Source organism: Lytechinus pictus, chromosome 2 (genome assembly GCF_037042905.1).
Source record: "Lytechinus pictus isolate F3 Inbred chromosome 2, Lp3.0, whole genome shotgun sequence".
NCBI classification, from domain to species: Eukaryota; Metazoa; Echinodermata; class Echinoidea; order Temnopleuroida; family Toxopneustidae; genus Lytechinus; species Lytechinus pictus.
In genome coordinates this window covers 65,755,160-65,770,821 of record NC_087246.1, presented here as the reverse complement: position 1 = coordinate 65,770,821, position 15,662 = coordinate 65,755,160, and the positions used below count along the sequence as shown (strand labels likewise).

General features: G+C 36.0%; 1 protein-coding gene across 5 annotated transcripts; it reads left to right on the top strand.

Moving 5' to 3' along the window:
* The first annotated feature begins 276 nt into the window (after positions 1–276).
* Positions 277–15,461, top strand: LOC129269675 (glycogen-binding subunit 76A-like). 5 transcript variants are annotated; one of them, XR_010292696.1, is made up of 4 exons: positions 306–404; positions 532–1,960; positions 5,316–5,407; positions 7,382–7,470. XR_010292696.1 is itself a non-coding variant. In XM_064095431.1 (3 exons), the coding sequence occupies exons 2-3, from the start codon at positions 691–693 to the stop codon at positions 7,540–7,542; spliced, it is 1,431 nt and encodes a 476-aa protein (XP_063951501.1). In that variant the 5' UTR covers positions 306–404; positions 532–690; the 3' UTR covers positions 7,543–15,461. The 5 variants fall into 5 exon arrangements, 3 of the variants coding, with proteins under 3 accessions (XP_054763157.2, XP_063951501.1, XP_063951502.1); XR_010292697.1 differs by lacking the exons at positions 5,316–5,407; positions 7,382–7,470 and adding an exon at positions 2,541–5,074 and having other exon boundaries at positions 277–404; positions 532–2,510; XM_064095431.1 differs by lacking the exon at positions 5,316–5,407 and having other exon boundaries at positions 7,382–15,461.
* Positions 15,462–15,662: the final 201 nt, after the last annotated feature.

Sequence of the window (15,662 nt, the reverse complement as noted above, 5' to 3'; positions counted from 1 at the left end):
ATTGTTGATCCACTCGAGCTTAAGCCAAACCAACCAACTCCTAACTGAAAATGCACTTTCTTGTTTTACTGTGTCCAAGTTCTTCCCAGCTGTATTCATGAAAACGTGATGATTTCATTAATAGTTATACTGAACGCCGCGAATAGACAACGGTCCTTCTTTTGACATTGAATTTGTACACGAGCGAGCAGCATGAGAGTCAACGTGACCTGCTTGATGTTTTGCATTCTACCCCAAACATAAATTAACGCACGCGCAAACACACGCTCGATGCTTAGTCTTGAAAGCTATTGTGCGCTGGCAGTTTGCCGCTAGCTAGATGTATCGTCAGACCGCTTTTGTACCTTCATGATCGCAGCATCATGATCAGCTAGCTCAGCTGAGGGAAGCATACCATGTCAGAGGTAGGATGATGTTTCGGAATTGTATACTTTTAGTTTTGTTTCGTATCGTTTGAATTCATATTCCTTATATCTTGTGTAATGTATTTATACAAACAATTTTCATTTTCCCATTTTTGTTATTGCACAGGTCGCGACTGTCGTCTGTTCGCGATGAACATGCAAACTGCAAGCAAGGCAAGTGCAACGTGAGCTTCGACAATAAAATCCAGATCAGCTGTTCGAGGTCGCCACGCTAGATATTGCTCGAGACTGAAAACTTTTTATTGAAGGGTTGATTTATATCGTAATGCCGGGCGTTTTGATTCCATTGGAAGTCATGGCGACGGCGGAGAATGAAGTTGCTGGAGGAGATGCCTTGGAGGGACAGCAACATCTCTTCCACAGCACAACTGCTATTGACATCCCTGTAAATGGTCCAGTCAATCAACATTGCACAAAACCAGATTCGTTAACATTACAGAAATATGATGATTTGTACGAGCATGTATCAACACCAGGATGCTCGCCAGTGTCTTCTCCCCTTCATAATGGAGACATTAATGATTGGATTAATGATGGCACACCTACTAATGACTCCTCCATGAAGTGTTTTTCTCCTATTGCATCTGATGAAGCCGGAGCATGTTCATCCTCTGAAGGCACGTACACGATGTGTCCTCAAGCACATCCAGATCTTGACTGGGACGAACTATTTGCTCTGACAGATTACATGGGGGTTGCTAACAAGTCTCCGTACTTCGGTAGTAATAATAATAATAATTGTCTTTCTCTTGTACAAAATAACAGAACTTTGACATCTCCACCGAAAGTTGAACATGTTGAAAGTGTGAGCAGTTCGTGTAGCGATCTTTTTGACGTATTTATAAATCCAGCAGCATACAGTGCAAGTGATGAGAGTGAAGAGGGGCTGTCCAGTGTTGACTCGGAATCAACACTCAGTGAAACGGACAGTGATGCATCAAGTTCGAGACCTAGGAAGTCGAGCATGCGAAAGAGACCACGGACCCCACTTGGTAACCCATCTAGGAAGTCAGTCACGTTTGCGGACGCTCTTGGGTTAGATCTTCAGACAGTTCGCCACATCCTAGAAATGGATCCTTGTCCTTCACCTCCGATGACAGTTTTACCCTTGGATTCTTCTTGCCAAACCATCTCGAAGTCCGTCCATTTATGTTTTGAGCAGCCTGGGGGTCGTCCAGACTTCCTTCAGAGGCTCTGTCAGCAGAACATCTGCCTAGAGAACGCGATGATATCCGACATGACCATCATAGGAACCATCAAGGTACGAAACCTGGACTTTTGTAAGGAAGTCCGTGTTCGTTATTCCTGGGACAACTGGGCAACCCATGCAAACATCATGGCAAGGTATGTTGCAGGTTCATGCGATGGGCCGACCGATCGGTTTAGCTTTGGATTCACCATTCCTAGGAGATATGTTGGAGTCGGTGACCGAGTATTTTTTGCAGTGTTTTACAAGGTTGCTAATCAAGAATACTGGGATAACAACAATGGATTCAACTACATGCTTCTGATTGATGAAGAGGTCAAAACAAAAGGTAACGGTAGATGAAGGGTTAATTGGCGAAGTTTTCATTCATTATGATGTTTGAAAAAAAAACCATTTTGTCTCAAGAATTATTGCATGATGTCATTATTTTTACTGAAATAGACCATAGTATATAAAAGTGTAACGGTGCACAGGTGCAATCATTTGAGAAATGGTTTATTAAAATGAATATGTATGTATTTTGGGGGATATTACTTTCAAGAAATTGCTGAGCTTTAGTGTGGTCAAAACGTTTTCTCGCAGATTTGTGGAGAGGTAAACCAGGAAAGTATTAATAAGTAATCACAGAGTTTGTCTGTTAAAATCATTGATTTGAGAATTAGGGAGCACCTATATCCAGAGTCGTGTTCATCATAGGAACCAAAAGTTCATGTTTCGGCTCTTGAAGGTCTCCTTCATGTGTATTTGTATGGTACCAGGTAAAAATGGCAGAGGTAATAATGGCAGAGATAAAAAATGGCAGAGGTAATAATGGCAGAGGTAAAAATGGCAGAGGTAAAAATGGCAGAGGTAAAATGGCAGAGGTAATAATGGCAGAGGTAAAAATAGCAGAGGTAAAAATGCCAGAGGTAAAAATAATCATAGGTGTTTCTTAGGTACCATTCTATCGACCTGTTTTGAAGGAGAAGTTCACCCTGACAAATGTTTTACTGTAAAAATAACAGAAAATATATTGGTGAAGGTTTAAACCCATTATGAATGTTATTTTTTTTTTTATCTGTGACGTCACATACAAACACCTGCCCCGTTATGCACCAAAATGTATACTTCCCAATCTTTTTAATCAGTGGGTCATGATTGCTAAAAAAATCTTTCAGGAGCGGATGTGAAATGATTTGTATGTTGATATACTTCAGGTACAATAAAAACCATTTTCTTTTTATTTTAATGACATTTCATTTATATTTTTTATTACACCATATATGGGGAAAAACTACTCGCAAATGACGTCACCATTAAAATATAAAATTCTGATAGCTTCTTAAATCTTTGATGGATTCGCTAACACCCTCACCAATGTTGTTTTTAATTATTCTCTGCTGGTTTCACAATAAACTTAAGTTTATGTCAGAATAAATTTCCCCTTTTTTTTAATTAAGTACAATACTTGGGATCCAAAGTGTGCTTCAAATTTGAATATCAGAGGAGCGATTTGATATGAGAAGGCCGTGTATGGAAGTCTAGGAAAAAAAAGAAATACCAACTCAAGTGTTATCAATTTGGTGCAGAAGATCTACAGTGTGATTTTAAAATGTTACCCTTTCGATTAGTTCAACATTATAATTCTAATTTTCTTCTCAGAACATTTCTTATTTAATCTACTGTACATGGAGGGGCTTTTTGGATTTTTTTGCATGGGGTCATTTTACCGCTGTCATTTATACCTCTGCCAGTTTGATCTCTGCCATTTTTACCTATGCCATTTTTACCTAGGCCATTATTACCTCTGCCATTTTTACCTTTGCCATTTTGACCTCTGCCGTTTTGACCTCTGCCGTTTTGACCTCTGCCATTTTTACCTCTGCCATTATTACCTCTGCCATTTTTACCTCTGCCATTTTTACCTTTGCCAGTTTTACCTCTATTAAGCATATTAGAAGATGAATGGCAGGTTTCTGACCTATTTATACCAAAAATTGTATCATCGTGAAGCCTGGTGAAAATAACTTAAGAGAAAATCAATTTGGGTGAGGAAGGGAGGTGTTATCTAGTACCTAATACTTGTTACTCGATTTGTTTACATTATACTTCAATCGACTATGGCATATTTTTTTTCCGGTCTAAAGGTACGGCCGCCGTAGAGCAAAATATGTGTATTATTGTGGTATGTAATAGGGTGACATTGAATCATATTTTTGTATACACTTCAGGTTTTTAGTGGGTCGTACTCGCTTCTTGATACTGGAGAATATCGAAGGCCCTCAAGATTATGCGCAATTATGCTATGGAAATTATCCGGTATGAAGAATAATACTTTAAAATCGTTCTGATGATGTATTGTAACAAAAACAAAATTTACATTAGTACTCCCATGCACACTCATATCAAATGCATACTTACATTGTGGAATAGTTACACATGTATAACTTTTCTCTGTTATACATATACCTTACAAATTTCAACGCGCTTTCTCGCTTTCCCACGTCAAATTTATAAAGATGAAATCCAGGCACATCCTTTCAATTTCAGCATCCTCACTTTCATGCATGGAGAACACGGTAAATAATCACTACAACTGGATGCTAGACTAATGCTCAATTGAGGTCAAATCCAGCTAGTCTTTTATTTCATACTGCAGTTGAGATGACGATTATACATGTATATGCCCAATCATTCTAATGTTACCCAAAACAAATCCAGAGGCCCGGTCCAGAGATAATCATTTGCTTTAAACAGTTCGCTGTGTGGAGGCCTAATCGGGTATGGTATTCTCTCATAATTACCAAAAAATAAAATATTACCGGGGCTTACATGTTTTTTTTAAAGGTTTCTTTTTTTTCCAGGCACCGCCACATTCATCTCTCAAATAAAATATTGAATACTTTTCACCTTGTGTTATTACACAATCATGTACAATTTAATCCTTGTCGATTGCTATTCTTTTTCGTTTTTAGAAAATTGTTTGTTTTGAATTAATACGTGAGGAAATAGAAAACACGCGTAACTAAAAATTATATACTCGTGCTCGTAGAGAGTTATTCTACTCATTTTTTTATAGGTCCATTACAAATTCCGGAATTCAATATCAACAGAACTATTAAAAGATGATATAAGGTAATGTTTTAAAAGTTTTGTAAAGTAGGAACAATAACCAAGATGTGTGTTACATTTCGCTGGTTTAAGTAAATTAAGTACCTGAAGTTCAAATTGTGTATAGGAGTTTTCACTTTTAAATTTGTATGTGCAATAAATACTAGGCAAAATGTATTGAAATTTATTTTTTGGTCACATTGCGTATAAATTACGAAGTATAGTAGATGAAAATGTATTATAAAGATGCAGGGCATGCATGTATGATGTGGACCCTATATATTTGTTTTCCAGGTCGAAATATGATTTAATATGTCAAGCAAAATAAATTCATGGTCATTTTTTAGGCTCACGAGGCCGATTTATTGTATTCCTGTCATCTGTTTACTATATAGTAATGGACTTGGAATCTATTTGCATACATGTTTACTTTTGCTATGTCGAACAGGCAATGTTTTGAGATGACAAGAACAACATTTTGTTTAACGGAATAGTCCACCTTATGTTGATACAGTGATATGCAAGTGAGAGAGTCAATAACACTCACTCTTGTATTGTATGACTATGAATTATATGAATATTTTCTTTTGCAGATTTGATATTTCATGTAAAGGAAAAATAGTGAGTAGGTGACGTCATCGACTCCCTCATTTGTATATCAACCCGGATCCGGTCTCACAAAGAGGTGCGATTGATTCAGATCATACTCGAATAATATACATATATATCAGGCTGTGAGAAAGTATAGTGGGAATTATTTATCCGAGGTTGGACTGGCAATAACTATTTTTCCAGAGGGGCGAAGCCCCGAGGGAAAAATAGTTAGATTGCAAGTCCAACCGAGGATTAATAATTCCCACTATGCTTTCGAAACAAACGCCTGATATATTTGTTTTATATCCCTCTTTAACTTTGTGGACCTAGTCCCTCGACCAAATCTAACGTTGCCGGACCTAGCCTTCCTCTCTAACGTTAGGCCTGTCGAGCTTATTGCTAGACAGTTCATGGGTAGGCTGCGCGCGGCTTCTACCCGACAGTATACAAATAGCGAATAGGCATGAGTGCGATGGTGCGATATTTCGCATGAGGTGAAAGAAAGATGCCCTATTCAACGAGGCGTGAGCCGAGTTGAATAGAGCGTTTCTTTCTTTCACCGAATGCGAAATCTCGCACCATTGCACGAATAAGAATATTCGCTATTTGTGTTGTACAACGCCACGGAATTTAGCGAAAATATGAAAAAACAAAGAGTTTATCCCTATAGTAATCTATGAAAAGGGAGCAAAAATACCGAAAGCAGAAAGCAAAATCCCACAAGCGCACATGACATTGGGCAGCCTTGCGCATTTAGCCAGCTGGCTTATACGCGTATTGTTCATTTTTACCGAGCGCAATGAATTAAATCGTATTGTGACGTCACCTCCTAAAGCCGTGCAACGGTACATTTTGGATGGTACGTCTTTTGTGCAACGGTACGAATGTTTGACATTCAGCCTCCCATTTGCTCGCGTACAACAAGCTAAGTAGGCGTTGTACAATAAGTGTTGTACAACGCCTACTTAGCATGTTGTACGCGAGCAAATGGGAGGCTGAATGTAAAACATTCGTACCGTTGCACAAAAGACGTACCATCCAAAATGTACCGTTGCACGACTTTAGGAGGTGACGTCACAATACGATTTAATTCATTGCGCTCGGTAAAAATGAACAATACGCGTATAAGCCAGCTGGCTAAATGCGCAAGGCTGCCCAAGGTCATGTGCGCTTGTGGGATTTTGCTTTCTGCTTTCGGTATTTTTGCTCCCTTTTCATAGATTACTATAGGGATAAACTCTTTGTTTTTTCACATTTTCGCTAAATTCCGAGGCGTTGTACAACACAAATAGCGAATATTCTTATTCGTGCAGTGGTGCGAGATTTCGCATTCGGTGGAAGAAAGAAACACTCTATTCAACTCGGCTAACGCCTCGTTGAATAGAGCATCTTTCTTTCACCTCATGCGAAATCTCGCACCATCGCACTCATGCCTATTCGCTATTTGTATAATGAGAGATCCGCTGCGCTGTGTTGGCCGTTGCTAGCTGCAGACTGCAGTGGCACTCAAAATAAATAGTCCTACCGGTACGCGCAGTTAAAATGTATGCTCTAAAAATTAGTATCGGATCTTGTCTCACCTTGTTAGGTATGTTTATTCCATATTAAAGGATCCTGTATGAAAGGCCGTCGGAATTAGATTTTCTGCATTGTAATCTAGACCCAATTCCACACTGTTTTTCAGATTGTCGGTACGTTAATTTGGGCGAGAGCTTGTATTTTACTTTATTTACTTTTTGCGGATGATCGATATCTGGGTCAAGTCAAGGAGCATGCGCAATTTAAAGTTGAGAGAAAATATCGAGCATGAGCATGCGCAGTTATGCCCATGAAAGTATATCGAAAAATATACGGAGCTACAAGAAAACTATACGGAGCTAATTGCAGCGATGTGTTTTCCTATTGAAATTATACTTTGTCACATGATCACGAATTGACCAATCGTTTATTTAAAATACTCATGAATATTCATAAGAGGGATATAATTATGATTAATCTAAATTTGTGTAGTTAAGATGAATGAATTTTATAACAATACCAATTTGAGTTTGATTTTAATCTACAGTGTCTCAACTCTTTGTAAGACGGGGCCCCAAGATTGCGCAGAGATCCATAAGACACCATGGTCCAGATTTGTGGAACTCTCTACCAGAGCCTGTAAAACAATCTTCGTCTCTTCACTCATTTAAAGGGGAATCCTACCCAAATAAAAACTTGTTTTTATAAGAAAGAGAAAAATCAGACAAGTTGATAGGTGAAAGTTTGAACAATATTGGACAAACAACAAGAAAGTTATGAATTTTTAAAAGTTGTAAATATTGGTAATCACTATACCCATGGAGACTTCAAATTGACCGCATATGGGATGTCATAGTGATGTAAGGCAAGGACTACTCTTCTATTTACTCCAATACATATTATGGCTAAAATTTCATTATACCCAAAAGTTTTATTTCAAATTATATCTTTTATTCATGAGGACATAAAACAATATACAACCTGGGTTTTATTTAGATTACTGCCCCAGGGGAATGGGTACTTAGGAGAAAACCACAAATCCCTGATAATAAAGTACATGGCCTATGGGAAAGTTGTCCTTGCCCCTTGTCATAATTTACTTACCCAGTTGCCAATTTGAAATCTACGTACTATTAGTGATCTCAATTTTAAAGCAGCTATAACTTTCTTATTGCTTGTCCGATTTCTTTCAAACTTTCACCATTCTGTTTAATTTATTTTTCTCCTTCCCAACACAACGTTTTATGGCCAAGGCTGGATTCCCCTTTAAGGCAAACGTTAAATCTATGTTATTATCAGAATATTTGAAGTAAAATTTCTGTGTCGTATCCTTTTTATCGTGAATTTATTCCTCCTTCGATTTAGTCATTACCAATATCTTCATCATGACCACCATCATCTCCATGGCCTTCATCATCATCATCATCATCATCATCATCATCATCAGCATCATCATATCACCGTCACCCTCAGCTTTATCATCTTCATCTTCATACTATAATATTGCATGAATTCATGTTTCGTATTTGAAAATATATGCCCATTCTGCTTTATAAATGTATTAATTAATTCAATTAGTATAAGTTTGGGATTGTCATTTTTTTTCAAGCAATCTGCTTATGATGACAATCCTTCTCCTGCAAATTGTGAATATCATATAGTTAATCATTTTTGTCTGGAATTATCTTTTTAATACTCTTTATTTATGATTGATGCCAAAAATGCTAGCATATTATGTTATGAAAAATGTAAATACGAATGTTATGGATGCAGAAGAAAACATATCAAATCAACTCAAAGATATGCATATACGTGTAAATGCCTTGTGACGTTAAACAAAATTATGAAATGTCATGAATTTATTCGAATTTTACATCGGGTTTTAATGGAATTTTCAGAGCTTATAGCTTGTTTAACTATATTTTGATAAACAACCCTTTTTTGTTGAATAACTTCAAAAGCATGCATAAAATTTAGTTAGTAATCATGCCAATTAATTAATGTATTAATTTGATCAGGTAATATTCCCCACTAAACTTGTGTTCTAATTAATCTATCCTATTTTCGACCTCTAGTCGCTGTAAATACCGAAACTACCTACACTGCAAAAACTCTGGTGTTGATTTAACACCAGCCCGGAATCTATATACGTCCACACCAGAGAAGTGTTAAACAACACCAGTTTCTTTTGGTCTAACACCAGATATCAAAACAGCATCGATTTGATTCCAAGCTGGTGTTGTTTCAATACTTCTCTGGTGTGGACATATATAGATTCCGGGCTGGTGTTAAATCAACACCGGAGTTTTTGCAGTGTACTTTGACCTTTCCTTGAATTTCCTTCTCTGAATATTCTCTCGAGGTAGAGTAGTAAAACTAAGTTTTAAAACACGGGAGGAGGGGGGGGGGGGGGCAAAGTCCAATTGACATTTTCCCCCTATAGTTCCTGTTCATTGAATGTAATTTTAGTATACAAATATATCAGGCTTTGAGAAAGTATAGTGGGAATTATTTATCCGAGGTTGGACTTGCAATAACTATTTTTCCCGAGGGGCGAAGCCCCGAGGGAAAAATAGTTAGATTGCCAGTCCAACCGAGGATTAATAATTCCCACTATGCTTTCGAAAGAAACGCCTGATATATTTGTTTTATATCCCTCTTTAACTTTATGGACCTAGTCCTTATTTTTAACCAAAAAATCTCGACCAAATCTAACGTTGCCGGACCTAGTCCTCCTCTCTAGGCCTGTCGAGCTAATTGCTAGACAGTTCATGGGTAGGCTGCGCGCGGCTTCTACCCGACTGCACTTAATGAGAGGTCCGCTGCGCTGCGTTGGCCGTTGCTAGGCTGCAGACTGCAGTGGCACTCAAAATAAATAGGCCTTCCGGTACGCGCAATTAAAATGTATGCTTTAAAAAATAGTATCGGATCTTGACTCACCTTGTTAGGTATGTTTATTCCATATTAAAGGATCCAGTATGAAAGGCCGTCGGAATTAGATTTTCTGCATTGTAATCTAGACCCAATTCCACACTGTGTTTTAGATTGTCGGTATACCGACAATCTAAAAAACAGTGTGGAATTGGGTCTAGATACGTTAATTTGGGCGAGAGCTGGTATTTTACTTTATTTACTTTTTGCGGATGATCGATATCTGGGTCAAGTCAGGGAGCATGCGCAATTTAAAGTTGAGAGAAAATATCGAGCATGAGCATGCGCAGTTATGCCCATGAAAGTATATCGAAAAATATACGGAATAACAAGAAAACTATACGGAGCTAATTGCAGCGATGTGTTTTCCTATTGAAATTATACTTTGTCACATGATCACGAATTGACCAATCGCTTATTTAAAATACTCATGAATATTCATAAGAGGGATATGAAAATAACTATAACCCTAATAAGTAAACATAAAAAAAATAGCTTGCTATCTTTTATTGTCTCGCCCACCAGATGTGAAGGCTAGGGATCCAAATGTCGTCCGTCCGTAACAAAAATTATGATACATAACTTTGCAACAATAAGTCACTTTTCAACCAAACTTGGATTTCACCTGTTCACAATGAACTTTTGGTACAATTCTATTTGCGTGCCCTTGCAAATCGCGATATTTCTGGTTATTTCCACAAGTGGGTGAGACGCAACGTCGCTTATGCCCTGTCTTTAGAATATTGGTTCAGAATAATGAATAGATATGAAAAGATATCGCGTTGAGTACAAAGGTACGGAGCGGCATACACTCGGTAATGCTTAAGCCATCCTGTCTGAAATTACAAATTAATCGCTTTACTTGTCCCCCTCTTCGTTCGCGTGCAATTTGTTTTAACAAACTGTTAGTAATTCAACCATATATCCTCCGTGTTTAACACTTTTGTTAGGACTAAATCTCAGATTTTTTTTAAAGTGAGCTTTGGTTAAACTTTATTTTTATTAGAGGGTCTATGGTTTGAGTCGGTCGGTTTTTCATGCATGATCTACTTACGAATCAGTTTCAAGTTGTTTTTTCTGCTCAAAACCTGTATGTAAAAAAATCCGATGTTTTTATTTAGAGGAATTTGTTTTGTGTGATGTTATTTTGTATTTACTCTCTAAAAGAGAACTACATTCAGTTATTTTCAAAGCACAAAATGTATTACTTTGAAACTTTCATTCATTCTTTTCTTGTCCCCCTCTTCGTTCGCGTGCAATTTGTTTTAACAAACTGTTAGTAATTCAACCATATATCCTCCGTGTTTAACACTTTTGTTAGGACTAAATCTAAGATTTTTTTTTTAAGTGAGCTTTGGTTAAACTTTATTTTTATTAGAGGGTCCATGGTTTGAGTCGGTCGGTTTTTCATGCATGATCTACTTACGAATCAGTTTCAAGTTGTTTTTTCTGCTCAAAACCTGTATGTAAAAAAATCCGATATTTTTATTTAGAGGAATTTGTTTTGTGTGATGTTATTTTGTATTTACTCTCTAAAAGAGAACTACATTCAGTTATTTTCATAGCACAAAATGTATTACTTTGAAACTTTCATTCATTCTTTTCTTACGAAAATTCCTGATTGAGGTCGTTGCTTTTTTATAGATTTTGTTTACTTTTATAATTTAACTAACAACCCGTTTCAGTATTTGGTTTTATTCTTGTAAATGTATCAGTTTTCGTATTTGTTCTTTGGCTCACCTGGAATGATATAAATAATTTCAATTTTCGTCGTTGATAAAACCTTGCTATAACAGTGTTGCGTTACTTTTTTTACATTAAATAATGTATTGTTTGATCATTAAATGGTCGCACAACATTTATTAATTGAGCAAAAAGCCATTTGTGATTAAATCAATTTTTACGCTGTTGTAATGATATTGTAAGCATGTATGCATTCTGTCTCTTTTGAAGAACTGTATTTCGACACACTTCGTTTTTTTAAGGAATCACAGATTACGTTACATAAAGCCTCCTCAATATTGTGTAAAAGGGAACGTTTATCATGCTTATTGGGTGAGATTTGTCCCATACTTACAAAATACATGTTTTATGGGTAAATTTCAACAGAACATTGGGTAGAATTTACACAATATTTGCCACTTTGCCCAACAAACATGCATGTTTCCTGTTTACCCAATATTGGGGTTTTGGTTTTTTTTTAGAGTGTATTCTATGCTAGAGCATTACTTCGTGGATGACGGAAGTTTGTCAAGCAAAGTACTGATTCTAAATCATTTTTTTCAAACACATAAAAAAATATCATGTTCATCGCATTTATTGGTATAGTGTACGTGCATTACAAGATGAAATGTTTTTTGCCATGTTTAATTAGGTTATGATCCATATTATTTTGATATTGTCATACTTTATTAAACCATTTCAGAAATAAAGGGGAAAAAAAGGTGCGCTCAGATTGTATCACTTCACGTGAATCAAGGTTATAAATCACACCTTAGCAGTATCATTCAACATTGAATATACTTTATACTGATGGAAAACCACATTGTCGTTGATAGTGTTTTATTTTTTCATCATCAGCACTATTATTCTAATTGTTGTCTTTATAATTATAATTAATAGCCGGTAGGATGCGAAAGATATTGTATGTTTGATTTTGCCAGCGCCATAATGAGGCTGCGATGAATGCAAGGAATGCTCCCCAGGGAGTGGAAATTGTGCACTTTTCGTGCGGGATTGAAATGAATCCAATGACCGGGGTAAAAATATGCTGTAACGCGCTTTGAGCCATTCTGGGAAAAGCGCTTTATAAAAAAAAAAAAAAAAAAAAAAAAAAAAATTGGCTATTATTTGTACCTAATTTTACTATTCGATAGTAATGTTGTTAATATGCAAATGCAATACAAGTTTTTGGCGAATAATTTGCGTGTTTGCCGCTTAATTTAACAGGGTGAATTATGTGTTCCAGTTCAAGTTTTACACTTTCAAAGTACTATCTTTTTAAAAATATTTCAACAGTTTTTTTTCAGTGAACAAAAACGCAATTGTTAGAATAACCAACTGATGTGGTATGAGAGGAAGATATATTTGTTCTTATTTTCTTAATGATGTTTTTAAAAGTTTGAGTTATATCTGTTTTGACACCATGATTGTAATTTGGAAGCACATGTATGCAAACGCTTCCTAGGCTTATTCACACCATTATCTTGCATTCAGAGGTTTATTTTTAAATCCCAATATATTAGACACCAACAAGAGGATTCCCAAATGCGACTCACACGTGCGTGGTATTGTGTCATGTTCCCACGAAGCCACCTCCCACTTCCCTGTACATACGATAGCTTTTAGTTAAAACAACAACAGTCCGCCTTATGTGTTTATGTACCAAGGTAATGATAATCTTTCACATATCAGCATATCATCGCAACGTTATTTTGAGCAAGATGTATATACAAATTGGACATAAAACCTGTGTTCTGTTTTTTTTAATTCAATTATTGTTCTAGTGTTCAAGTAGCTGAAATATATGGCACTGAATACCGTCAAAATACAAATAATAGCCATGATAACAGCTTCGTGTAAAATTGGATCACACACTGCCAATAGTGCCGTGTGTAAATAAAAAGCAATATGATGCTAGGTAATAAATATAAGCGCGTGCATTGTGTGCTTTCATTGTATAGTAATCTCTATTATGATAGTATTATGGAATATGTTCTTTACAATACATGGAGTCGCACCTGATTTGTATCGTGTTTTGTTCTTCATTTTGAGTCTATCCGCAAATATTTTACTATATTCAGTCAAAGTTATCCATTATGGTATTGTTGAAATATTTGGACATACAGGCGGAAATATTAGATTTTTGTAGGTTTTAATTGAAATGATTGTGTACATAACTTGGAGAGGATAATAAATGTTTGTGGATAGTGCATGTATGTGGCTTCATAAAAGAAATCAAGAGAATATTATATATGTACACCGGATATGATTTTGTGATCGGAAAGTATATCTGCAACCTACAAAACTTCAAAACCTTGTATCTCAATCATTAGGAATTGTAAATTGCCATAGAATAAAGTGCGTATCAATAAAAAAAAATACACTTTGAAAAAGTCTTGGGAATTGAAAAATATAATATAGGGATAAATATTTTCACATATATTCTTGGCTTTGGGTCTCAGCTATCAAATGAAAGTAAAAAATGTTGGCAGAATGTTACACTTGAGTGATCACTGTCCATTTTTGTAAAGCTCGCAGAAATCAGATTGCGCAGAAATGCTAATTTTCACGCTGTGTCAAGGAAAAAAGGCGAAAACAAACTGATCGTGCGGTACATTTCTCATACATTTCTTTTGCATTTTTAGCGAATTTTAATAAAACAGATACATTTAAAAAAATTTGTAACAACTTTGCCACCCAAATTAATATTTTAACCATAGATAACAGGGGCCGCGGAAGCGGGGGGGGGGGGCTTCAGCCCCCCCACTTTTTTCCAAAACCGTGTACAAAAACGTAAAAAATGACCATATGATTGTGATTTTTTGCATGGTCAGCCCCCCCCCCTCCACTTTGAAAACCTTTCCGCGGCCCCTGGATAAAGCAGAACATTTACCTTTGTTTGTGCCAGATGGATCTGAGGACACAACTGAAGTTAACACAAGTTTATTTCAGACATCTTTCACTAAGTTTTTATTGTTACAAGTGGGACCATATTTTATTCAATACTTGTTTCTCCACTCTTTTCCCAAACTTGAAAATGATTAACAAAAAAATCAAGCTTAAGCCATTTCATGTTAATATACAGCTCCATGTGAAGCAGATAGCATCACGAAGGCCTCGGTGTGTATAGGGGAGGGGACGCATTGGCGCTCTATGAAGTGTTTTGGACAAGGAAACAAGTTAAAATTGGTAAAAGATTTATTCAAATCAATCTTCCCAGCTAAAGTCCATGTGTTCTTCATGATTAACATCTACTTTTATTCACATAACTATTTCCAAGCTTTGCGCAAATCATTTTTCACGATTTTTTTCAAAAGTAAGAGATCTGTACCAATGTTTAAATGTGGAAAAAGCTTCAGGATATTACAAACATATAATTTTACAGCATTATTTCTAAGCGTAATTTTTTGCACTGCATATATTGTGTCTTTTAAAGTCTTTTGATGGATGCTAAAATGACAGGCCGAGATATAATTTCCTTTTTATTGTTGTTGCTTTTGTTTTCGTCATTATCATCGCTGACTTTTATCATCATGCATCAGCATCGTCGTCATCGCCATGATAATTGATCATAATGATCATCTCATTTTGTGAGTGTTATTGTTGATATTATCGTAAATTTAAGTCACAATTCTTATGTTTTTATTTTTCCTCCTCGATCTTCATTTCCTTCTCCAATTTTCATTTTTATTTTTTTCTTCCTCATCTTTTCAAACTTCATTACTTCTACTACATCTTCTGTATTTCTATACTCATAATTATGCATGATGACGATGACATTGATATATAGTGATGATAGCGGTGATTTATTCAATTAATTATTTGTATTTAATTTTGAAGTGAATTATTACATCTACGTGGTAATAAGAATGTCAATGTTATTCTATATTGTCAAAGAATATGTCATCGGGGCTAAAGCTACCAAATTCTGCTGTAGATTAAAGATATCTATATTTGAGGATTTTGAATCTAAATCTGTGTGAATATTGTATTTGTTAGTTTTTGAGAAAGCTTTTACATGTTTTAGAGAATTCCAGGGCCAAGGCTAGATGATGATTTTGTTTGACCTTTAAAACATTTTATTGTACGAGTCATATTTTTCAGCCTGGAGGACCCCTTTAAAAATAAAATGAAAAAAAAAAACCTTGCGTTTATTTTTCATGAAGCGCAGAGGG

What these genes read in the sequence shown, in the direction of transcription:
- LOC129269675 (XM_064095431.1), top strand. Translation starts at nt 691, where the DNA reads ATGCCGGGCGTTTTGATTCCATTGGAAGTCATGGCGACGGCGGAGAAT. An exon ending in TGAAGAGGTCAAAACAAAAG is followed by an intron (nt 1,961 to 7,381) that starts GTAACGGTAGAT and finishes TTTAATCTACAG; the next exon opens with TGTCTCAACTCTTTGTAAGA.